At 51.3% G+C, this 26,154-nt stretch overlaps 1 protein-coding gene across 1 annotated transcript; it reads right to left on the bottom strand.

Annotated features, from left to right (window-relative positions):
• Positions 1–204: 204 nt before the first annotated feature.
• Positions 205–4,768, bottom strand: LOC119436168 (uncharacterized). Its single transcript, XM_037702937.1, has 3 exons — positions 4,007–4,768; positions 2,516–3,436; positions 205–2,463 (listed from the first exon to the last, which is right to left on the bottom strand). The coding sequence occupies exons 1-3, from the start codon at positions 4,766–4,768 to the stop codon at positions 205–207; spliced, it is 3,942 nt and encodes a 1,313-aa protein (XP_037558865.1).
• Between the last annotated feature and the right edge of the window lie 21,386 nt (positions 4,769–26,154).

Below are 26,154 nucleotides of genomic sequence, written 5' to 3'. Positions count from 1 at the left end.
TCGATGCGTCGCCACAGATGCGGTCGCAGGTTGCACAGTGGGAGCGCGTACAGGACCCTGGACAGCGCCACTGCACCGTACATGCCAACCGCGAACGAGGGGGGGCAGCCGTCACCACGCGCGAGGAGCGCGCGCACCGCGCCCTCAACTTTCCGCATGGCAGCGCGAAGCCGCTTCACGGCAGGGAACCATGTCAGGCGATGGTCAATGGTGAGCCCGAGGTAGCGCACCGTCAGCCGCCAGGGAAGGGGGACACCGTCGACGACCACGCAGCCAGTGTGGCACCGGGCAGCAGCGCGCGGATGGACCATGATGGCCTCCGACTTTGCCGCCGACAAGCGCAGGCCAATGGCCCGCAGGAAGTCGCCGACCGCATCCGCCGCCGCCTGCATGCAGCTGCACACGCATCCACGCCATCGCCGCCGGCGGGCCACGGACGAAGAGCGCCACGTCGTCCGCGTAGACAACGGCACGCACAGGGAGGTGCCCACTGCTGAGCACGCACTCGCTGATGGGCGCGAGTGCGAGGTTGAACAGGAAGGGGCTCAACACACTCCCCTGAGGCACACCGCACGTCACTGAACGGGGCGAGCTGGTCGCCCGCCCAACCCGAACAACGGACGACCTGTCGGTTAGGAAGGCCCGCACGTACGCCAGAAGCCTGCCCTCTACACCAAGAGCGCGCACAGCCGAGATGATGGTGTCGTGGGGCAGGGAGTCGAACGCGCTCTGGACGTCCAAGAGCAGCAGGAACGCTGCGTGGCCGTCGCGACTCGCCTGCTCCAGCGTGCCCACAACGGCGGCAAGGCAGTCGGCCGTGGAGCGATGCGTGCGGAACCCACACTGTTCAGGCGGAAAAACACCGCGGATGTCCGCAATCCATTGGAGCCTCGACAAGGCCATCGCCTCCATCGTCTTGCCAGGGACTGACGTTAGAGAGACGGGCCTGTACGAGGCGAGGCTGCGAGGCGGCTTGCCACTCTTCAGCACTGGCACCACGAGCGCGGAGCGCCAGGACTCCGGGAGGCACCCGCTGCGCAGGACACCGTTGAATGCGTTGAGCAGGAGGTGTCGCTGATCTTCGTCCAGGTTGCGCAGCATTTGGTGGGTGACTCCGTCCTGCCCGGGCGCACTGCGGCGCCGTCCTCGGCGCAGCACGCGCTGCAGCTCGTGAAAGGTGAAGTCTTCCTCGCACAGACTTGTGATTGCCTGCGCGTGGGTTGACTGATCTCCACCCCGCACGAACACAGCCACGTAGAGCGCCCGCAGCGCGACCGCAGGCACACCGAGGGGAGCGGTGGCGACAGCAGCAAAGGCGTCCGCCAGCTGTTCGGCGAGCGCTAGCTCACTGATGCCGTGTGCCACAGCGATGGCGAGCACAGGGAACCGTGGTGTCCTGGGGTTCAGCAGCGCACTCAGGACGCGCCAGCCGCGGTGTTGGTTGCGGGGTTTTGCGAGCGACGAGCAGAGGCCCGCCCAGCTACGTCGGCGCAGCTGCCTCGCGTGTCGCCTGCACACCGCGTCAAGACGGTTGTACGTAGTCCAGTCCGCGGCGGCACCGGAGCGGACCGCGCGTCGCTGAGCACGTCGGCGAGCCGCGCGGACGTTCAGCAACTTGATGTCGGGGCAGGGCGTGCCGGCGGGGACGATCACGCGTGTCGTGGCACGGCCCGCGCACTCCGCGATGTGCGCGAAGTAATCACTGGAGCGCGACGGTCTCGCACACATCGCGCGGAAAAGCGGCCACCGCACGACAGCGTACACGCGCGTGGCTCCGCGACTTGGCCTGGTGGGGCACAGGGTGATGGGGTAGTGATCGGATCCGGCGGTGTCCGGAGCACGCTGCCAGGAGTAAGAGCAGCGCTCCGAGACAAGCGCCAGATCGATCACTGTGGCGACTCCGTCCCGGCGCACGAACGTCGCTTCCCCACTGTTGAGGACGGTGAGGCCCGCAGCCGCGACGGCAGACAAGTCCCCTCCCCGCGCATTGCTCCTGGCACTGCCCCAGTCACCGTGGTGGGCGTTGAAATCGCCGCACACGACGGTGTCGGGCGAGAGCAGCGCGGTGAGGCGCACAACGAACGAGTAGTCGGCGCGACGGGAACCCGCGCGAACGTAAACACTGGCCACCGAGGTGTTGGTGCCGCGCACGCGCACAGTGACGGCCACGCACTCGATCATCGCGGAGCACAGGTGGTCCGTGGGGACCCGCGCATGAGGAAGGGCGGCGCGCACGTAGACGGCGGCGCGGGGGCGGCCAGGCGGATGCGCGTCATCGGAGCACGGCGCAGCGTCACACTCAGCCATGGCACAGTCCGACGCACTGCTGTAGCCGATGTAGCCCGGCAGCGAGACCTCCTCTGCACGTGCGTACGTTTCCTGTAAAGCGAGGACATCGTAGTCGTGCAGAGGAAGGTGCTCTGCGAGCTCAGCGTGTCGGCGGCGCAGGGAGTTGCAGTTCCACTGCAATATGCGCGGCCGAGAGGCACCCTGAGGTCTAACTGCCATGGCTGGCCAGTGTTCGTTGAGCGGCAAGGGCGGCCGCGCACAGTGGGCGTGCGGGGCAGTCCTGCGGCAAAAACTCTGTCGCGAACGCGAGCGCGGCAGTCAACAGCGCGATGACGGCGTCGCGTGAGTCGGGAGACGCCGAGGGCGATCGGGGCGGAGGCGTCGACGTGTTGCCCTCGACGGGCAACCTCGCCGGGCGGTCGCCCGCGGCGTCGGAGAAACTCCGGCCAGGTTGCACTCGGGACGGGACACGGGAGACGGCGAGTTGTTGCGGTCCCTGTGTGGTGCGTTGTCCCGTGGTGCGGACTAGGACGGTAGCTTGGCGGCGAGATATCGGCAGTTCAGACGAGGCGAGGGTCTCGGCGACCTTCCTTTCGTGCTGCCAGCTGGGGCAGCGCGGCTCTGTCGCCGCGTGAGGACCACCGCAGTTCAGGCAGGTGGCTTGTTTGGCCGTGCAGCCGGACGTTTTGTGGGCACCCGCACAACGAAGGCAACGTTGTTCCGAGGTGCAGGTCGCGGCCACATGGCCGTAGGCGCCACAGTGATGGCACTGCCTAGGACGCGGGCGCTTCGGCAGCACGGACCGGCGCACCTTAAACAGTGCGACCTCAGCAGGGAGCTTCCTGCCCGCGAAGCGGAGGACAATGTTTCTGCCCGCACGGAAGCACCCAAGCACCGCAACACCCGACTCGATGTTCGCCAGCAGGGTGTCATCGCTGAGGTTGCGGTCGACGCCGAAGACGTATCCCGTGCAGGAGTCGGCCGGGGCCGTCGTCGCGCGAACCGGAACGCCACATATTTCTGTGACTGCGAGGAGCGGGTCCAGTGGAGCGTCGGTGGCAGCATCAACCGCGACAATGTTGAGTCGGAAGTTGACTCTGACCCGGTGCGCGCCAGCCACCCGCGACAGCTGTGCCGCAATCGCCTCCTGCGAGTGTGCGAGGAAGTTTGTCATCCCGGCGAGGGGGCGATACAACACAGTGTCGCAGGGTTCCCGCAAAGGCAGAAGGGCTGGGGTGCGGCGAGGACGCTGTCGACGGCCTCCGCGGCGGCGGCGCTTGCGGTTTCGCATCGCTGGAGGGGGCGGGGCACCGTTGAGTGCACGTCACGACCTCCTCGAGGAGGTCGTGGTGCACGTGTGCCGGCCCGGTCACTGGGCTGCTTCCTTGGAGCCACAGCTGACTCCTTCAGCTGGTTGTCTCTCTCCCTCCTTGCCTGTGGCAGGCTTGCCTCTGTGCCAGGGTGGGGGAGGGGCGGCTTGCCTGGAGGGGGTAGAGGGGGGAACGCATCCTCGACCAGGGGGGCGAGGGTACCAAGCACACAGCTGGGGCGCGCCGTTTCCGCCGGGGAAGGCAGCTGTCCGACCGGTTTCCCTCTCTCCAGTAGAGCAGTGTCAACCTGGTCCGCCGGGGGGGGGGGGGGGGGGAAGTCGCTGGGGAGATTTCTCTCTCGCCGGGAGCTTGTGCGCCACGTGCTCTGAAAGTTGTTGGCTCTCTACCGGTTTCTCTCCCTCCGGGAGCTTGGGTGCCCCGTGATGTGCGGGGGGTTGAGCAGCCGGTTCTTCTACCTCTGCCAGAGCGTGGGCCACGTGGTGGACTTGCTGGACTGGTTCCTCTCCCTCTGACAGCTCGGGCGCCTCGCGATCCGACGGGGGAGGGGATCGGGTGCAAGCTGGAGAGGAGGTGTCCTCGCTGCTCGGGGTGTTCTCGGTCGATGGCGGGGGGGAGGAGGAGCTCACGGAAGGGCTCGTGGAAGCGGATGAGAGGGGGGGACTGGAGAGCGTACTTGTATGCGGGCTCTTTTCGTCTGCCGCATCGTCCCCTGCTGTGTCAGGCTGCTGGGGGGGTGGGGGGGAGTGCGTGGCCACTTCGTGCTGCGCGGGTGGGGGAGGCGAGACCAGTTCGGTGTGCTGTGGCGAACCGGTTGTGGTCTCAGCTTCTCTCAAACTGGGGCGGCTTTGTGATGTGGCTGGGGGGGATGCAGCATACCGGGGGGCTGCGACGACTTTGCGGCGCTTGCGCTTTCGGGCTGTTGCAGGGGTCGGGGCGCCGGTGCGTCTGGGTGAAGGCCGGAGGCGCTTGGCAGTGCGCATTTTTTTGCCCACTGTTCCGACCTTCTGGGATGCAGACTGGAGAGCCGGTGGGTGCAGGTCATGGGTCAGGAGCCGTCGAGTGGCTCTGAGGAGAGCCTCCATGTTCCGCGAGCGGCCGGGGGTGCCGCTGGGCGCGAAACCGGACTCGCCGTCCGAGAGATCACCCATCAGTGAGGGTGCTGGGCTGGATGGCTACATGTTGAGTGTAGCCGCCTAGCTATACGGTAACTCAGCTAGAGCTAAGGTTCCTAACGTCCCACTCCCTTGGGAGCCCTAATAAGGGCTACGCTCAGAGCGTGGTCGTGGGAGGGGAACAAAGCGGCCGAGTGCGTGCAGCCGCCGCAGTCTTTGGAGGGAGGAGACTGGCTTCAGCTCCGTTTAATATAAAATGTGGTCGCCAAACGATGAACGCCCAGCAGCCGATTTAAATTCAATTTAGTTTCACTTTTTTTTTTCAGGTCTTGCCTGAGGAGACAGAGGCTAAAGGCTAGATGTGCCTAATGGAGCACCTGCCCCCTCATTTCGAAACACGTGGCATACAGGAACACACAAAAAATATCGAAAGAGAGACTTGCACATTTTACAATGAGAAGTGATTTTAACAAACGCTTCTTCAAAAATTCGCAGAAGAACTCACTAGTTATTAAATATCAGAAGCGATGTGAAACCTTTGTTCACCTAGTGTGGGGATGCGCGACTCTCACGTGTCCCCTGATGTTGTTTTCCCCGCATGGCTCTCGCGTCTCCTGTAATCCGGCTTCCCCGCGTAGATAAGCGCCGGCGGCGGTCGGCATAGATGTTACGAGAGATGGCGCGGGTTGTGCGCTGCTAACGCTACCTAACGGCGGAGTTACTCGGGCGCACGAGGGACCCGCCGACCCCAGTCAAGAGAGGAAGACCCCGCTCCCTCCGGGTAGTAGTAGTAAGTGGTTCTTGAGGAAAGGGAAAGGTTGACGCTATCTTCTGCAACCTTTCTCTTTCCTCAAGAACCACTTACTACTACTACCCGGAGGGAGCGGGGTCTTCCTCTCTTGACTGGGGTCGGCGGGCAGCGCGAACGCCTCGCGCGTGCGCCGATCCACGCTTCACGAGACCGTCTCGCGAGGCTATAGAAGCAGGACCGGCATGTACGAACTCTGATCGTTCGAACGCGCCACCGTTCGCGTGACCGTACACGTGAACGACTAGCCGATGGTGTCTACTATTGGGCGAACATATTCGCTCACTATCCGGTCGCGGTGAGTCGGACTTCCTCAATTTATCGCGCGCCCATCGGCGTAGTAATTCGGCTAGCACGCATTAGTCTATAAAATGTGCAATAAATACCCTTTTGATTTTTTAACACGAAAGTGTTTTATGCCGGGGTCCACCAAGACTTCACTGACGTATTTCCGTCACGGAAATACGTCATAGAACATAATACAAAGAAAGAAACCAGAAGAAAAAGTTCCGCAAACATGCAAAATTTGGAAATCGAACCCACGACCTCTCGGTCCGCGACGATAGATCGCCGAGCGTTTAACCCATTGCGCCACAAACGCATTTGCAGAGAGCTACACAGACGCGCCTTATATATCTAACACTCCTCCGTGTACCCGCGTTCTTGCTTGGGGCGGTGCCGCCGCCTACGAGCAGAAAAGAGAAGTACTGCATTATGACACTAACGCGCACCGACAGTGAACGCTTCGGTGGTCTCAGCACTACGACGCCTCGATGCCAGCATTCGAAGGGACGCTGGCATCAAGAAGCACTACCAACGCCACCTAGGTGACGTTCACCGTACTCAGCACAGCGGAGCGTGGCCTCCGCAATTAGCTCTGAAAATGTTTCTGAAGTTGATCGCGGAGGCTGCAATTACGACGCGCTGTACGCGCTGATTTGACTCGGTGACGATTCAGTTACGTGCTTTGTCTTGCGCGTTGTATTAGTGTGTCAGTTACGTGCTTCGTCTTTCGCGTTGTGCTAGCGTGTGCAGCGTAGTGCAGCTTCCATATGCACGACGGTTGCTCATGGTCATCGACGTTGGTAGTCGTGATGGAGGAGACGTGCCACCAGGCGTCAGCGTGGGTGCATCAACGCCTAAGGGCGCTTTAGCCACAAAACACCAATAGACATTATATATCAATGTGCAGTAAACATTACACTACTTCTGTGAAGACACGTTTCACTTTCGTGTTCTATACCGATTCCTATATAAGAGGGATCAACCACATGTTTTTTGCACTACTGTGTCGTCGTTCCTTCGTCCTGAGAGCAAATGTGAGACCCCACAATTGAAAACAAGTAACGTAAATGAAATGTTCTTAATCGACGTGCCACAAACACAGTACACAACACTCTCAATACTGCACAAAATAAAAGTTGTGTCAGAATAATTTCTTACGAAGGCGTGGAAACCTAAAGGCAACATATTCAACGTAATAACTGAATACAGTAGCAGTTCATACAGTTTTCTAAGAAATGATCTAAAAAGTCGAAGTGTTACAGGTATGGTCACAGTCCGACATCAATAGCCGTAAGATACGTCTGAAACACGTGTTTTAATTTTCATGCTTTCTCGGTACGGCTTACCCTTCCTTTGTATTGTTCATATTTATTCAACATGCTTAATTTGATTATGTAATGTCTGTTTTTCATAATTAGTCCCGATTTTGGGTAGCCAGTGCGCAACATTGGTTAATCTGTATCTGGTATTTTCGGCAACAATATATTCTTTATACACTTTTGTGTTGTGACTATACCACACGAGCTTAAGTAAGTAGATCTGGTGGGCTTTCAGAGTATTATGCTTTATGAATAATTACCGCATACATAATTCGCGTATGGCGATCCCCTGTATAATTTTCAAATAGTCGCAGTGCTCTTTTTTACAAGACCAGTAATTTATTAAAATTGCAATCAGCCATTGTACCTGCACTAGAATTCAGTATTTCAGTTTTGGATACACTACTGAGTAATAATTTTTTTTTTCAGCCAGTGGTACCAAGGGAGTAATTCTCCGAATGCAAGCTTGGCTATGTCTTGGCTATGTCTGAAGTTAGATTTAATATGTGCGTATTTCATGTCACGTTTTCATGGAACAAGACGCCCAGAAATTTTTGTTCATTAATTCATGTAATTCATGTTGGTTCGTACTTAATTAGCAAATCGTGTTCATTTGATGGTGCAAATATTATGTAGTTTATCTTATTTGCATTCAACTGCAGCTTGGTATGGTGCAACCACGTAGCTAACTCCTTGAGATAGGATTTTGTTATTGTTTCTAAGGAGGTGATGTCTTTTGAGGCCAAAAATAAATTAGGTTATGCGTGCATTACTATGTCGTGTTTAAAGCTGATATCTACTATGTCAGCAAAAGCAATGTTGGCACGAGTATTAAACCCTGTAGCACTCCGTTTGTGACCTTTAGCAAACTCGATAAATAATGTACTCTCCTGTGTATTGAAAACTATGACGTAAGTAATTTGTCATTTGTTCTAGTGGTGTACCTCTTATCCCGTAATGTTGCAGCTTCGACAGCAGTAGTTCATGATTATTTGAATCAGATGCGTTTCGTAAGTCTAAAAAATAATCCTAATGTCAAAAACGTATCTTCCATTCCCTGAATAATTTGCACTTCTATAGCAATGCCTGATCGGTTCGTGTCGTGCACTTCTTTCATCGTCCCTTGTCTTAGCGCTTAGTTTTGTTTGTAACCATGAATGCAATCCATATAGCCCAATTTTCTGTCTTAATACCTGATCTGTTGACTTTTGATAGAAAACCACATTGGGAGCTAGATATTATGTTACACTTGCATAAAAGCTTTGTCAACCTTCCACTAATGGCCCATTCAAATGCTCCTAAAAACACTGGTAGTACTGATATAGATCTATAATTCGCAGATATTTACTTCCTCTTTTAAACACCGCAATCCCCCGTACATTCTTTAGACAAACTGGAAATATGCCTTTTTTCAAACACTAACTTAACCATTTAACGCTGTAATTATTAAAGGCACATCAGACAAAAATGTTGCACGAGATTTTACCTTAATTTTAGCCCTCGTAATCGAATGCTACCAATATATTGATGCGCACAAAATTTTGTATGAGCTTTAGGTATGCCACACATTCGCGACAACCAGCACATAGGCGAGAAAATGTTTTACACATGTCAGACGAAAAAGAAATGAATCTGGGTCCATCCCTGGCTTAACTTGAGCAAAACTGTTTATTTTGCACCAAAGATGTCCCTAATGTTAAAGAATGGGTGGCACAATACTTGTGTTGGTGACCTATATGGCTGAGGAAAGTACGGAAAACAGTCGACACTTTTGTTCAACAGGTGTACGTTGACTTTGTGCTCATAAAGACTGTCTGTTCCTTGAGCACTGGTCACTTGCATTATTGACGTGTGCTGTTGACGGCTGGCCAGCGCCTGCTGTTGTAGCTGTGATCGCAGGCTACAGGTACGGGCTTCGCAGGACCCCTCTTCCTCTTGGCTTCTAGGTGTGTCTTCTTAAACAATGATGGCCGACCCCTTCATTTTGTCATCATGTCCGTTCCTTGCTTCAGCAGACTCATCGCGATCTTAAATTTGAACTTCATCAGGTCAATATTCCTACCGCTTCGGATGACTAGCGAGGTGAAATTACGCTTGCATAGTAGCCAAAAAACTATAAATGCCATATCTAGGAAGTAAAAGAACATATTCAGGTAAAATTTCTTCGACACGAAGTGAATTTGGTAATGGGCTATGAGCATGTCAATCAGATCTACGCCGCCAATGAATTTGTTGTAGATGTGCGCCACATTAGAACAACTGACGTCCTAGCGCTTTATGGCTGAACGTGCATGGCTGAACGCCCGAAAAGGTGCTTGCAGCTGTCACAGAGTGGTTGTCATGTCACTTGACAACGACATTCTATGTCTGTCAATTTGGTTGCTTGAAATTCTTCGAAAGCTCCTTGCCCTGCCGTCTTCAAGTTTGGATTGCTGGGAAGAGGGCCACCTTGCAGATGATTTGAGTGTCCAGTTCCTAGACAGTGCATGCCTTTCTTTCCTAGGATGCTAAACAGCCTAGGAGATGTGAACCAGTTGTCGCAAAAAAGGATGCGGTTCAATTCCAATGGGACAAAATCGCGAAGCTTGAGCACAATTTTGCCACTGGCAACTAGGTTAGGCTCTGCAGGAACAACGGCAATTTTTTCAGTATGTATATCTAAAGAATAGTCCCATTTATGCTACTTGCTAGGTTGGCCCTTGAACGAAAACATCTGCTCATCCACAGAGCGATAGTTCCTTCGGGGGCACTTGAATTACACTTTGCCAGCTGCGCACCAAACAGCGCTTGCACTTTGTAGAATCGATATTTCTTTAGGTCGTCTGGTGGCGACATGCTCATATTGTTGTTGAAGTGGCGATTTGTCTTCACATCCTTCCAGCGGTCACGCTACATTGTGTCAGCAACAATAGGGACTCGACACTATTGTCCAGTACAGACGGCTTCTTAAGAGGCGACAGAGTGACTCGAAAGTGACATAGCCCAGGAACTGCTAAAGCTCTAAACGATTTAAGCGCGTAGGTTTACTCTGGTCTTTTTGGACCGCAGGAACATCGCTTTCTTGGACAACGTGATCCAAGAGTGATTCATTGAAAAAGTCCTTGAAGTACTCTATAGTTCTCACATGGTCACTTCGGGTCGTTTGGCCATTCCACGAAGAAATTGGCCGCTCCTCGCTGCTGCCCGTCTACTTCCACTTAACAGGTTGCTTTGTGCTCGGCACCGACGTAGCAGTAACATCACATTCGTTGTCTTCGTCGTTGCTACATGCCGACTGAAGTGCAGATGCTCCTCGCACGTCGGGAATATTGATACGGAGCAGTGGGACATGGTGTGTCCATGAACAACGAAGTCGATTTAGCTAGGACAGCGCGCAGCTGGTTCGGGCAGCCATCTTGTGTATCTAATAGCGTTGCTGCAATTTTGTAAATATATGTAAATACACCTTCGCTTCACTATTTCTGCCCCGTGGCATTTTGGTGGAGGTGCTGGGTATTCAAGAGACCACGGAGCTCCGCAGCGGTCATCGCCTTGGTATTAACATCATGACGGAGGACGCGGGATCTTCGCCAGCGGCGACAACCCTAACTATTGAAATCGATGCAAATCGATGTCTTTTGCCCGAAAGCGCAGTCCCTTTCAGTCCACTTTTCACATTAGCTCGGTCAACATCAGCACCACTTCATCTTACAAGTACCTGGGTCTTATTTTGACGTCATCACTCTCTTGGATAGCACATATCGAAACAATACGTCGCAAAGCAGCGCGCTCACTCGGGTATCTACAAAGAAATTTAAAAAAGGCATCCCCGGAAGTGAAGAAGCTGGCCTACGTGACACGCCACATTTGTCCGTCCACAACTCGAATTTGCTTCCGCTGTCTGGCATCCATCTTAAGATTACCTAGCCGCATCATTGGAATCCGTTCAAAACCGAGCCACCCGCTTCCTCACTTCACATTATTCACGGCATACTAGTGTCACTTCCTTGAAGCAAACAATAGGTCTGCCAACACTGAAGTGACGCCGCATCATATCTCGTCTTTGCTGCACTCCTTCTTTGACAATCCACGCTCAAGGCACCACCTTCTTAAACCACCATTGCGAACTTCCTCTCGCATAAGTCACAGCTCTGCCATAGCACGTTTACCCGGCCGCTCATCTGCCATGAGCACTTCCTTCTTTCCTGATGCAATCGTTTATTGGAATGCGCTCCCTGACCACTTCGTTACCTGTACTGACCGCAAAAAAATTTCGTGAATACCTAACAAATCACTTTGAAGAACTTTCTCTTCCCAGTGTACATCGTTCATGAACCCATCATAAACCACTCGTAATAGTCTACCCTTGTCAGCCCTTCCATCTAGTGTATCTTTTTTTTTTTTTTGTTCGCGAACGTATTGCCGTGTTGCTTCTTTAAATTCGTAAGTTTTGTTTGATTGTTCAAAGTCATACAAAATCACCAATGTTTCTATTTTGTTGTTGTTTTGTACGCAACCACTTTTACACTTGTTTGCATTGCCCCCCCCCCCCCCCCCCCCCTTGTGTAATGCCTTCGGGCCTTCAAGGTAATAATAAAGGAAATGAAATATTGTCGTGGCGTATCCGAAAGATCCAGGAACGTTCTGCTGAGCCGATAACGTCAACGTGAAAGATAGGATCACCATGTATGAGCGTGTGAGTACCCCCAACAAGTGGGATGCAACTGTAATGCTGGCGAACTTGATGTTCTACTTGCAAGGCACGGCGAGGTTGTGGTACAACCACGAAGATGAACTTACGGACTGGGAAACATGCAATCAGAAGCTGAAGGACTGGTTTGGCGGAAATCTTGGGCGTTCTTCCGCCCACTTGGGCGGAAGAACGCCGCGAAGAAAGACTTAGCGACTCGTGCTCAAACTTCCACGGAATCGTACGTCGCTTATATCCAGGACGTGCCTAGGTGCTCTGTGCCGCAAGGCTGACAGTGGCATGTGTGAGTCGGACAAGGTCGGGCACGTTTTGAAGGGCATCGCTGACGATGCTTTCAATCTGCTAATGTGTAGGAATTGTGCGACAGTCGGCGATATTATCAAGGAGTGCCAACGCTATGAGCGGGCGAAGAGCCGCCGCATTACTACGTTGCCAACGTCGGTCGCCCGCTTGCCGAACACAGCTGCGACTTCCTCATGCGAGGACCGCATAATGCAGCGACCATCGACTTCGGAAGACGTGACACGAATTGTGAGGCACGAAATTGAAGCAATGTCACCTGCCACGCCTTTACCACGCGTCAGTGATCCCAACAGCTTGCCCATGGTACCACTTGTCCAAGCAATAGTCCGCGAAGAACTCGAACATCTCGGAGTTCATTCCGTTTGCTTTATTGCACCCTCACGACTCTCGGATGGACCTGCTCCTTCGCCTAGCCAGCGGATCCCTCCAGGCTATCGAAACCCGGCCGAGTGGCGAACTGCAGATGATCGACCGATCTGCTTTGCCTGCCATCGAATCAGTCACATTGCCCGCCATTGCCGCAGCCGAGTCGGATCCTCACTGCCACGACCGCCCTATGGTTATTACCGTTCCGGACAGAGCCCACGCCGTTTCCAGCCTCCATTTGACCAGGAACCGTCTAACGCTGACGCTACTATTACATGGAACAGTTCCGCAGCGTCATTTCGCCGTCACCAGTCTCGTTCGCCACCAGCTCATCGGCCGTTATCCCTATCGCCTCAGGCTCGTCGCCCGCCGTCCCCCATGAACCTCCGATGCTCTTTCCCGGAGGTGATGCTGCACTGCCGACTCTACCTACAAATCCTCTGCTCACTTTACCAACCCGACAAAACCTGATTGATGTTATAGTCGATGGCATAAACATTTCGGCGTTGATCGACACTGGTGCGCAACTGTCTGTGATTAGTGCCTGATTGCGCCGCCGCCTGAACAAAGTCCTCACACCTGACGCATCACGAACCCTGCGCGTCGCCGATGGAGGAACGCCCACCGTGCTCGAAATGTGCACTGCTCGCGTCAGCATCGCAGGGCACCTTACCACTGTTGTGTTTGCAGTTTTGGAACAGTGCCCTCACGACATCATACTAGGATTGGACTTCTTATCATCTCATTCCGCCCTCTATGACTGCGCGTCTGGTGTGATTCAGCTTCAACTGCCCCAAAGCTGCGACATCCAACAAGAGACCCAACCGCGCTTATGTTCCCTTGAGGACATCCGCAAGCCACCAAGTACGTTAGTGTGACCTAATTTCCACCTGTCCCTGACGGCGTCTATGTGGTGAGTCCACGTGCTCACGTAATGCTTGAAAGGAACGTCGCTGTGCCGCACACCCTACTCACTGTTGCCGACAACCGGACCACACTCTCTCTCCTCAACTTGAACTACTGCTCGCAGGTGCTCCCGAGAGTCATGTCCCTGGCCGATATCTCGCCTATTGGTCATTGCGAGATCTCCGTATTGGACACAGAAGGTCCACCATCCCCCGTAGGCAAGTTCGATCAGTCCAACCCTGCAGCGGACGAACTAAGCAAGATGATCGCAACTGACCTTCTACCTACGCAGGCTACTGACATGCGCCGCGTCTTAGAGGCTTATCGCGACATTTTTTTTTATTTTGATGGTCGTCCTTTAGGCCAGACGTCAGTGGTCACTCACCGTATACATACCGAAGACGCCAATCCCATACGCCGACGGCCGTACTGTGTTTCACATGCCGAATGTCAAGTTATACAGCACGAGGTGGACAAAATGCTGACTAAAGGCGTCATCGAACATTCGTCTAGTCCGTGGGCTTCTCCCGTTGTCCTTGTTAAGAAGAAAGATAGCAGCTGACGCTTTTGCGTAGATTACCGACATCTGATTAAGATCACGCACAAAGACGTCTAGCCGCTGCCACGTATTGATGACGCCTTGGATTGCCTGCATGGGGCCCAGTACTTCTCGTCCATAGACCTTCGCTATGGGTATTGGCAGATCACTGTAGATGACATGGACCGCGAAAAGACCGCTTTTGTAACGCCGGATGGGCTTTATCAATTCAAGGTTATGCCGTTAAGCCTGTGCAATGCCCCGGCAGCCTTCGAGCGAATGATAGACTCTTTACTTCGCGGCTCTAAATGGTCCACTTGTCTATTGTATTTAGACGACGTGATAGCTTTTTCTCCCACATTTGCGAGTAACTTTACGCGTCTGTCGGCAATTCTTGGTGTTTTCCGGCATGCTGGCCTGCAACTCAACTCGTCTAAGTGCCACTTTGGACGTCGCCAGATTACTGTTCTCGGCCACCTTGTCAGTGCCGCAGGAATTCAGCCCTATATACCCCGACAAGATTCGCGCCATCCACAACTTTTCCGTACCGTCATCCACCGCAGATGTCAGAAGCTTTGTTGGCCTATGCTCATATTTCCGTCGCTTCATCAAGAACTTTGCCGACACCGCTCGCCCCCTCACTGACCTACTCAAAAAAGATGCTTCCTTCTCCTGGGGACCTGCGCAAGCCGAAGCCGTCGCCGCCCTCATCCGCTAGCTAACGGCTCCACTTTTGCTGGCTCACTACGACCCTTCCGCTGCTACTGAACTTCGCACAGACGCCAGCGGCCATGGCATAGGATCTTTTCTCGTTCAGAAGCAGAACACCGCACAGCGCGTCATTGAATACGCTAGCCGCCCTCTCTCGACCACAGAGCGGAAGTTTTCTATCACGGAACGCGAGTGCCTGGCGTTGGTTTGGGCAGTGGCCAAGTTCCGCCCTTACTTATTGGGCCGCCCATTTTTCGTTATCACTGATCACCATGCCCTCTGCCGGCTCTCATCGCTGAAAGACCCGACTGGACGACTGGGTCGGTGGGCGCTGCGGCTACAAGAATATACTTTTACTGTTCTGTACAAATCTGGCCGTTTACACAGGACGCCGACTGTCTCTCCCGTCACCTGGTCGACAGTCACCATGATGCCCATGACACGGATGCGTCGTCCTAGCCATTTCAGACTTGCATAACATTCGCAATGAACAATGCCGTGATGACTCTGTACGTCTCCTCATCGATCGGGTAGCTTCTGTGCATCCCGAACCCGCTATCAGCGCATTCGTCCTCCGCGACGGCGTTCTGTACCACCGCAATTTTCGCCCCGAAGGCCCGGAACTTTTGCTTGTTCTACCTCGACATATTCGGGTAAAAGTTCTTGCGCAGCTACATGACGCGCCCACCGCCGGCCACCTCGGTGTCTCCCGTACCTACGACCGCGTACGACGCTGCTTTTACTGGCCGGGCCTGTATCGCTCTGTGCGCCGCTACGTTGCTGCCTGTGCACTCTGTCAACGCCACTAACGACGTGCAGTATTACCCGCTGGACGCCTACAGCCCATTGATGTTCCTTCCAAACCATTCTTTCGCGTCGGCATCGATCTCCTAGGCCCTTTTCCTACGTCTAAAGCCGGCAACAAGTGGGTTGCTGTCGCGACTGACTACACGACGCGTTGCGCCATCACGCGAGCATTGGCGACAATCTGCGCTACGGATGTTGCGGATTTCCTTTTGTATGACGTCATACTACATCACGGCGCCCCGAGGCAGCTGCTCACTGATCGCGGCCGCACATTTTTGTCCCGCGTTGTCGAAGATCTTCTTCGTTCCTGTTCTACATTGACGGAGATGCTATCCATGTACGTTTCTCCGGACCACAGGGACTGGGACGAGTCGTTACCCTACATAACATTTGCTTATAATTCAGTCCCGCCACGAGACCGCCGGCTTTTCACCATTTTATCTGCTGTTCGGCCACCAACGAACTTTGCCCTTCGACACACTTCTTCCACCCGCGACCAACATTCCAACTGAGTATGCCCACGACATCTTCGCCCGGGCTCACAGAGCTCGCCAGATTGCCCGCTCACGGCTCACTGCCTCACAGGTTGCACAGAAGACGAGGTACGACAGCCGCCACCGGGACGTTCATTTCCCCCTGGGTCCCTCGTTCTTCTATGGACACCAAGCCGCCGCATCGGATTGTCCGAGAAACTTCTCCCGCGCAACACCGGGCCTTACAAGATCCTACGCCAGCTCGGCGACGTCAACTATATACGAAGTCTCCCCGCTGGACTATCGTTCATTGTCTGCCCCTGTTCCCACTGATGTCGTCCACGTCTCTAGGCTGAAACCCTATTTCACCGCGACTTCGCCCCCATAAACACTACCGCCGAGACGGCGGCTTTCCGACCGGGGCATGATGTTACGGAGCAGTGGGACATGGGGTGTCCATGAACAACGAAGACGATTTAGCTAGGAGAGCGCGCAGCTGGTTCGGGCAGCCATCTTGTGTATCCAACGTTGCTGCAAATACATGTAAATACACCTTCGCTTCACTATTTCTGCCCCGTGACAATATAGTCCGGATCCTCGTCATCGCTGTCGCTCAGGCAGGTGTCGTCACTTGTATTGTCTATCAGAAGGCGTGTGCGGAGCCCCTTTCTCCTGTAAAAGGACCGAACGTCCATTTCCCGTCGAAAAACAAAGCACTTTTTAGGTTTTTGAACTACAGACGCTGAGTGCGTGAAATGCTGAATGTTGGGAATTCGCGACGTACCGTTACCAAAACAGTAATGCGAAAATTAACTGCACCTCGAAGCTCACTATATACCGTTCGCAATCTATTGAAAGTAAACAATCGGAAGACAATTTTTTAAGCATGAACTCATCCTCCTTTTTTTTTTTTTCGCAACACTTGTGGAAAATAATTGATGGTGCACGTCGCCCCAAGAACCTTGTCGATCATGACTCCACACCATAATTGCCAGCCTACCGCTATTTCTCCGAGATGGCGCTGCAAGACAGCAGTAGATGTTCTGAGTCACCTCAGCTCATCCTAATGCAATGCGACGGGATTCACCCAGTGAGAACCGTAGGTATAACGTGCACCTTCCAGAAGCGCTTGGGTTTAAAGTGGACGGAAGTATCAACCGGTCAGCAGTCGAGATAAGCAAGAGATGTTTCGAGTATTGGTGGAAAAATAGCAGGGAAGGGATTGATACGACCTGATCTCTTACAGTCATAGGTAGCTGTACAATGTAGATTTTGAGGAGAAAAAAATATTAATGAGATTAATACAAAAATGCTAGTTAAAAACATGTATAGCATACCTGATTAAATCAAGCAGGCTGGGTGACTATTTGTCACCGCCCCGTTTCAAAGGGGATGCCATTAAATTATCATCGTCATCATCAGATAACATTGTCGCAATTACAGGACCACCGGCACTTGAGCAAAAAAAAAAAAAAAAAACATTGTCAGGGCATAGGCTGCACTTATTCGGTATGCCCCCAAATTAGTGACAAGTAGCCTTAAAGTGTTAATTATATACATGACAATGGGCACTATAATCCTGGCAGCTTATTTCATTGGTGCCCCCATTATTTCGTTGTATCCAGCCGAAATATTCTTTGTCAACTTACTAAGCATTTTATGTGTGTTTGTCGCGAGAATTAAGTTGCATTACCTGTGGATGGGCAAGTGATGCGGGGTGGCAAGCGGTGTTGCGTTGTTGGCTGCACGAACTTCAACCCTCGCCATCCGCAAACACAGTTTGAGCCGATGCCGATCGCGTTCAGCCGAGGTTAAGCCTATCACAGTGGCCGAGTTCGTGCGTCTGCTGCTGGCGGACCAGACCCACTGATATGAAGCTAATTAAGCTATTAGGATGAGGAAAGCTGCTTCTGTACAGTTTTGACCATACGGATTTGAAATAAACCATTCCTCATTTCGTACAGTGCACACGCAAAAAGCTAGAAGCGACAACACGACGCGCAATCTACATCCGTATAGGTTGCCGTTCTCGAATGCGGCCAGTCGCATGCACTCGCCGGCGCTTCCCTAAATGAAATGTGACTACGCAAATCCATGGGTGTATTATTGCCTATTGTTATGCTGACTAATTATTTAGCTTACGAGGTGCACTGTTTGCCTCGTATCCCAAATGGGCAGCAAAGCGGAGGCCCCTTCGATACAGCATGCGTAAACAAACGTCTCGTTCAGCTGCCAACGATGTCATACTTCACGACATCGGCGTTTCTCCGAGAAAACTATACATTCTCTAAATAAACGATCATACGTGCAATGTCCTAATCTATGTCTACTTTACGGAACACTAATTGTGTGCATGAAGAGAATACGAAGAATGATAAGCAGGCTGCCTACTACGGTCTCCCGCTCGCTGTTTCCGAAGGTGTGTGGTCGCACGTATCAGCGCGACCCAGAGTGATGTAACGGTGCTTACATGCACAAAATCTACGTGTTTTGATATGTTCTGACATTAATTGATGTCACCGATGAGCGGCTATCTCAAGCGAACGACGTACGAGTGCCATGGTCGCTGTACCTGCAGATGTAAACAAATGCACCGGTCGGTGCTTTGGACTGTCAGCGGCGTTCTTGTGGGATACAAATGCGGAAAGTCGTGCTCCACATTTTACAGTGAGCATGCGAAGCGGTTCCCTGAGAGGGGTAAAACACCTAAAATAGAAAGCAGCGCGTATATCACTGGTTAGGGCTACCCTTGGTCTTCATGTCGCAGCGCGATATGTTACGCATGGGTGCTGGCTCTAGTGGTGGAGGACGGCGATTCGTGGCTATTGAATTCGTCTGAATTATAACTGTCATTGTTTGACAGATCCGAATAGGTGGTGCAGCTTGCTTAAAGTGTACTTATATACATGACAATGGGCACTATAATCCTGGCAGCTTATTTCATTGGTGCCCCCATTATTTCGTTGTATCCAGCCGAAATATTCTTTGTCAACTTACTAAGCAGTTTTATGTGTGTGTTTTTTCCTCAAAAACTATTGAGTTTGGCAAGAATTTGAGGGCCCTCAGTGACAGTTAATCTAAAAATTAAAATTAAATTACGGGGTTTTACGTGCCAAAACCAAGTCTGATTATGAGGCACGCCGTAGTGGGGGGACTCCGGAAGTTTTGACCACCTGGGGTTCTTTAACGGCACCTAATCTAAGTACACGGGTGTTTTCGCATTTCGCCCCCATCGAAATGCGGCCGCCGTGGCCGGGATTCGATCCCCGCGACCTCGTGCTCAGTATAGCCCAACACCATAGCCACTGAGCAACCACGGCGGGTGACAGTTAATCTGTACAATCATGTTTTTCTGTGTTTGTGAAGTGCTCAGTTACCATGTTAGCTAATTCTTTGCCTGTCACAATGTAGTGACTATATCTATTAACTCTTCAAGACTCATTGGTGCCATATGTCTTTCTACTATTTCATTAACCAAGTGCACACCCTTTTTGAATTAATTTGACACTGCGCGAAGAAATTATTATGATGTTTATCCTTCGCTTTCTTCAGATCAGAATTAAGTTTGTTTGACACCTTCTTGTAATCAATGAAAAGGTCGGGACATCTGCAAACTATCATTTGTGGTTTTCTTATTGTTTCTTTCCGTTTTCTGGCATGTTTTAGAGAGAATTAATTGTCATAGCAGGTTTAAATTCAGAATTTGCCGGTTCAACACCATGATGTATGCCGATATATGACCCGCCGTGGTTGCTCAGTGGCTATGGTGTTGGGCTGCTGAGCACGAGGCCGCGGGATCGAATCCCGGCCGCGGCGGCCGCATTTCTATGGGGGCGAAATGCGAAAACACCCGTGTACTTAGATTTAGGTGCACGTTGAAGAACCCCAGGTGGTCCAAATTACCGAAGCCGGCGTGCCTCATAATCAGCTCGTGGTTTTGGCACTTAAAACCCCATAATTAAATTTTTTAAATGTCGATATATGCTGAACCAATCAGTATAGATTCAATCATTTCACGGAAAGCCTCAAGGCACTTTATATTACCGTGATAGCGTTAAGGGCCCCGTGTCGCAGAAAATCCGGCGTCGGCGTTAAGCATCGGCGTCTGGCGGAAATAATCCTGCCGAACCGCATCATCCCGAACCACCCCGACCACACAGGCCCTCCGCGTGGCTCAAAGCGTTAGTGAACAAAAATTGAACTTCTCAAAGTAAAATCCATCAGAAAAATCATTAAGTACGACTTAACCACAACCTACAGACGTGATAGCGTCGGATTGTACGAGAAAAAAGCCTGATAAGGAGTCAGGAATCTTTGAATGCTATCGCGTTCCACTCTTAAAGGCGAAGCTTAAGCGTCCTCCAATTGTGATGGTGTTTCGCTGTACTTTGGTACTAGGCAACATTGAGGGGAATGTTGAAAACCAAGCCTTTCTAAATTTTCATCGGGCCCCATGTCGCAGAAAATACGGTGTCGGTGTCGGCGTCAACGGCGTCCAATAACACTATCGCGTTCCACTCTTAAAGGCGAAGCTTAAGCGTACTCCACGGTTTTTTCTGTGCGACGTAATGCTAACTTGTAAGCTTTTCTTGTAGAAAGCTGAGTCATTATGCAATACAGCGGTAGGTAGTCACTTACATCCAGAATTGTACGTAATGAATTACATGCAATTAAATTATTGTAATCAAGTACATATTTTGGATAGTTTTGTAATTGATCGGTTAGTTCTTTTACTCAGTATATGAAGCTCACGATAATTCAATTACGTTTTTTCATTAGCCAATTACATGTAACCAAGGACTTTATTAATGAGGCAAGCTGTGACAGGTGACCCAGCTGCGCGTCATAGAGGACCTAATGACCACAACCTTGCGCGCAAGATCCGTACATTACAACGCGTCCCAATTCACCCAACGCGCACATTGAGGGAGATTTCAGTGTCACTGCTGGGCCGGTGTTTTCACAAGAAAATGAGGGAAGATAAACGACGAAAATATTGAGAAGCAGTTGTTAATCAAGATAAACAACTTTAAAACTTAATTAAATTCTGCAATTTCATGTTCAAAACCACCACCTGATTGTGAGGCACGCCGTAGCGGGGGACTCCGCATTAATTTTGACCAACAGGGGTTCTTTAACATGCACCTAAATCTAAGTACACAAGCGTTTTTCAATTTCCTCGAAAAGCGGCCGCTGTGGCCGGGAATCGAACTTGTGACCTGATGCCTATAGCAGCGCTACGCGCCATAGCCGCTAAGCCACGGCGGCAGGGGTTAGTGAAGGCAAACGTGTGAAGGGCTGCAGAGGACGCACTGAAAGAGCCAGGCCAGCGCCTTCCATTTACTATAGTTGTGCAATGTCAATAAAGGTTGGGAGGAAAGTAATCATTTAAGTGTTAGTGATTTCTCATTTACTTCCTTGCAGCAGTAAGTGATCACTGTAATCAATCACATGTTTGATGATGAAGCAATTGTAATTGTAATCTTTTACTTTTTTCTTAACATGTACATGTCTGCTTATATCGCAGCTGATCACACCCGAAGTCTTTCGTCAGACTGGTAACGCAAACGTCTATGCAGCCTGCAGTTTTGATTTAGATGTGTGTCGGTACATTATTCACGTTTTTTTTTAGTTATAAGCAGCCAGTAAATACCTGAAGTCAACAGCATATATGATTCGTCACCAATAGTGTTTACATTTATGTCGCCTACGATAGATAAATGAGCGCTTTGAGGCATCAAAAGCTGTAAGAGGCTTTCCGCAAAGCTGAAAAAAAATACGTGTTGAGCCCACAGGCCACCTATAGAGCAACTAACTAAAATTGTCTTGTACTAACCATGCGGCATCCTACATTGGAATCTGATATTGTGCAATCAGCTTTCACATCATTAATTTTGAACAGCCTGTTTTAAATGTATTGCCAAACCACTGCCCCCCCCCCCCCCCCCTTTTTCTTGCAATCTGTCAAGCCGTTCGCATGTGAAAGCACCAAGGAATGGTGAGGTATAATTTTTTGCAAGTCAAGTTTCAGAAAACTGCATCGAATTGTGTTCTCAGGAATTCCAAATAACTTCGCAGGTTGTGTTTTTTCTAATGCTTCTGGCCTCCAAGTGGAAGAACGAGCAGTTTGATAGCTGCGCTCCGCAAGTTGTCTTAAGTGTTTGTAATGAATGTAAGTGTTTGTAGTGAATGTATCATGCAAGAATTGATGTTCGCGATTGGCTTTCACAATGCTTCTAGGTCATTTTCGCAATATCATTATGACTTGCTATCCTCAAGACACTGCTGTTTTCGTTTTTCATGCTAGAATCTTTCCACCGGCTTCCCATCCAAATTTCCAGCTTAATTGTGGCAGCAAGAAGTCATTTGTTGTGTCGAGATAAGGGCTGATTGATTCTCACAAAAGAGCGCGTAATCCAAGCGCGCGCCGCGTGTCACGCAAGCCAGCGAAAGAACACGCCGGCCCCGCGGCAACTTCAACAGAGGGGGAGAGCGCATACGCCTCAAACAGCGACCCGAACAACGGCGCCTAGAAGTCTAGAAGAGCATAGACGAGACGACGGTAACGAGAAAGAGAGTGAGAGAGCACACGCGCTCGCCGAGACACCTTCTCACCCGGCGAGTCGAGAGACATTAGAGAGTTTTAGAATAGGGGCCCCAAAAGTTTGGGGCCCCAAAGAGCTTTGCGGGTGTTAGCGTTGGGGCATGCAAGAGCGATGAGTTTTAGAATAGGGCTTTGCGTTTGCGAATACCGTCTTGCGCTTGCAGCGCGACTACGGTGTCAAAGAAAAGCTATTATAAATATTAAAATAAACTATACCATTTTATGATAGGAAGAGTAATTTTGACTTTCGTGGTTTTGCGTTTAATTGCAATTAAGGTGTTATTCTATTAGCAGCAAGCGATTTATTGCGCCCATGGAGGAAGGAAACCCCAGGAGAGGCCCTGGCCAGCACGAGCGTATTGGAGAAGGTGTGGCGGAAGTCACGTGCTGTTTTTCGCAAAGGAGCACTGGGATGGGTACCCCAAATGTCAACGTTGCCATGACAACCGCGCTCCTGAAGCTTCGCTGCTGCTCTCGGTCTCTGAAAAGTGAGATAAGATTTTTTTCGCCGGTGTCTTTCCCGCAGCACCTTTTGTTCGCGAGAAAAGCTGACTTTGGCCGGAGTGTGGTGTGTAAGCTTGAAAGTTGTGTTTTGGGTCTGTGAGTGTCGGCCAGCAACAGATACACTCAAGCAATCACGGCGCGGGTCTTCGTTTTCTTCTTCAATGTGCCACAGAAAAACACAGGAGCGCGTCTGCTTCTCTAAAACTGCTACAGAAGTTTTGTAGGCTTTGTTTTGACGCACATCAGGAGCACACACTTCCGGCGGCTCGTAACAATGCAAGTTCAAAGTTCGCGCCCATCTGCTCCGGCGAGCTGCAGAACCCCTGATTGGAGGCGCAAAGAGAGGTGGCACACCAACATGGCTGCACTTCCAGCTTCAAAAAAGTGACGTCAGGGCCTCTCCTGTTTTGTTTCTTTCCTCCATGATTGCGCCTAATTTTGAGTAACCAACTTGACGTGCCTTCACCAGCCAAGCTAATCCACGTTAGGCCTACGAGCCATGAAATCGACAATCGAATTCATAATCAGCGGCGTCTAATGAATCAATCTTCATTACACACGTTAGTTGAGAGAAAGCGATAACCGCAGTCACTTCTCCTAGCTTACTAACTTCACGCGTTACCACGAATCAAGCCGAGTTTGGTACTCGGAGAGCCGCCGCTTCGATGGGTGCCGCCATGTTTGTTGACGCAAAACTTTTGGGGCTGCTTTTGGGGCTCCCGCTAAATCGGCGAAATAGCGTGCCCAACGCAAAACCCAAACGCAGTTAGCGTCTCGCGCATGCGCAGTGGTGTCGACGCTATTTCTTTGGGGCCCCTATTCTAAAACTCTCTATTACTACAGCGTGAGCATGCGCCAACAGGATGAGTCATCACCCCCCCCCCCCCCCCCCCACGACAACGCTCCGACGGCGGCAAGCTAGTCGACGAGTTCATCGAGCGTCTGCATTTCCGGAAGAAGTTCCTTCTTCGAGATTTGCCCCGAGCTACGCCGAGATCGTCTGACTCCAGGACCACCACGGTGAATACGATTGGACACTTAGTGTTCCTATTCATTTTGTAATTTACGTGTTGGACTCTTAGTGCTTGTCGTGAATTATTTTCTTGTGTTTGTTAATACCCATCTGAATTGTATTGTGTTGTGTCTAGCCTAAGTGTGCAAGTGTGTGTGACTTAGAGCACGGCACGGGCTCGGGTTTTTTGACGCGGGCCCGGGCCGGGCTCGGGCTTTCTGGTGGTGTGCATGTAACGTGCAGCGAGTTATTCTCGGGCGTCTCAACTCTGAAAAACATTATTTTTCGGTCTCGGGCCGGGTTCGGGCCGGTTTCGTGTCGGGCTCGGGCCGGGCTCGGGCCTAAGGTAAAGGGGTGGCGGGCCGGGCTGGGCGGGTAACGTAGATTATTTCCGGGCCCGGGCCGGGCCCGGGTCTCGCCATAAAAGTTTTGATCGGGCTCGGGCGGGCAGCCCAACGTAAAAACAGGCCCGGGCCGGGCCCGGGCTGAAAAAATCGGCCCGTGCAGTGCTCTAGTGTGTGTAACTGCTGTGTGTGAAGAATATATTTTGTTGTGTTTTGACAACTCTGGGCTCTGACTCGGTCTTTGGACAGCAACCGGCGTTCGCTGGCGCACCAGAGGGCCCATTCTTAATTGTCCTTGCTTTCGTGGGATTATTTTCGGAAGCTGATAAATCGGCTTTGGAATTTGGTCCGGCGTCTGCGCCTCGATCACGGGGTCTGTGACATTGATATACTGTATAGAATGGTGATCCTTCGACCCTTTGTCCAATGTCTTTTCCATCATTTTTTCGTCTTCTTAGCTTTAACCGCATCTCTCACTAAGCGTCTCACAGTGCGCACAATTAGATTATCTTTCGTTGAATGTGAGCTAAGCAAACAGTGACATACATAATATCCTTGTCATCGATTTCCTTACTCAAAAGCTGGTATATCTTATGCACAGCACTAAACAAGCCAAGTTGACCCGCCGCGGTTGCTCAGTGGCTATGGTGTTAGGCTGCTGAGCACGAGGTCGCGGGATCGAATCCCGGCCACGGCGGCCGCATTTCGATGGGGGCGAAATGCGAAAACACCCGTGTACTTAAATTTAGGTGCACGTTAAAGAACCCCAGGTGGTCCAAATTTCCGGAGTCCCCCACTACGGCGTGCCTCATAATCAGAACTGGTTTTGGCACGTAAAACCCTATAATTTAATTTTTAATTAAGCCAAGTTGACCAGACACATTCTTTATCTCAAGATCGTTGCTTCTTTGGTGTTGTTCCATTTCTTGAACTTGCGGTGATAATCGGTTTTCTGCTTTCAACTTGAGATTTTCAGCAACAATATCCTTCAGGTCTGTGCAAAGCTAATTTATTAAGGCGAAAGCCTTATTGTCTCATTTGTCAGTCGACCTTGAGCGAAAACGCGTCGGCGACAAGAAAGGTACAAAAAGGCTACAAACTATCGACCTTTGGTGAGAGTCTAGCCCTCAACCATTGGTGGGAGTCGAACCCTCGATCGACGGTGGAAGTCAAACCCACCACCTTTGGTGGTAACTAAGGCGAAGTTAATTAAGATACAGTTAATTAAGATATATAGTAATTAAGGCACACGAACCCCCGACCATAGGTGGGAGTCGAACTCACGACCTTTGCTGTTAATGAACGTGAAGTTAATTAAGGCGCAGTTACTTCAGGTAGAGTTAACTAAGGCACTCGAACCCACGATCTTGGGTGGGAGTTGAGCCCCCGACCTTTGGTGTTAATGAATGCGAATGTAATTAAGGCACAGTTAAGATAGAGTTAATTAAGGCACTCGAACCCATGACCTTGGGTGGGAGTCAAATCCTCGACCTTTGGAATTAAGAGGGATGACTAAGCGAAGTACTTTACGCGAATTAAGGGGGATGACTAAGCGAATTAAGCGGATGCTAAGCGAATTAAAAGGGATGACTAAGCGAAGTAGACTAAGCGAATTAAGGGGCATGTGTACGTCGTGTGTCTGTCTTTAATGCATCGGCACTTGGGCTTCCGCCTTCGTCTTAGGGATAACTTAAGAGACGCTGTGAATTTTCCCCTTAGTCATTGCTCTCACTTCATGGCAAGTGTCGCTGC

This window comes from Dermacentor silvarum, chromosome 1 (genome assembly GCF_013339745.2).
Source record: "Dermacentor silvarum isolate Dsil-2018 chromosome 1, BIME_Dsil_1.4, whole genome shotgun sequence".
In the NCBI taxonomy this organism is placed as follows: domain Eukaryota; kingdom Metazoa; phylum Arthropoda; class Arachnida; order Ixodida; family Ixodidae; genus Dermacentor; species Dermacentor silvarum.
Note: the sequence above shows the minus strand (reverse complement) of the source record. Positions and strands in the feature narration are given on the sequence as shown.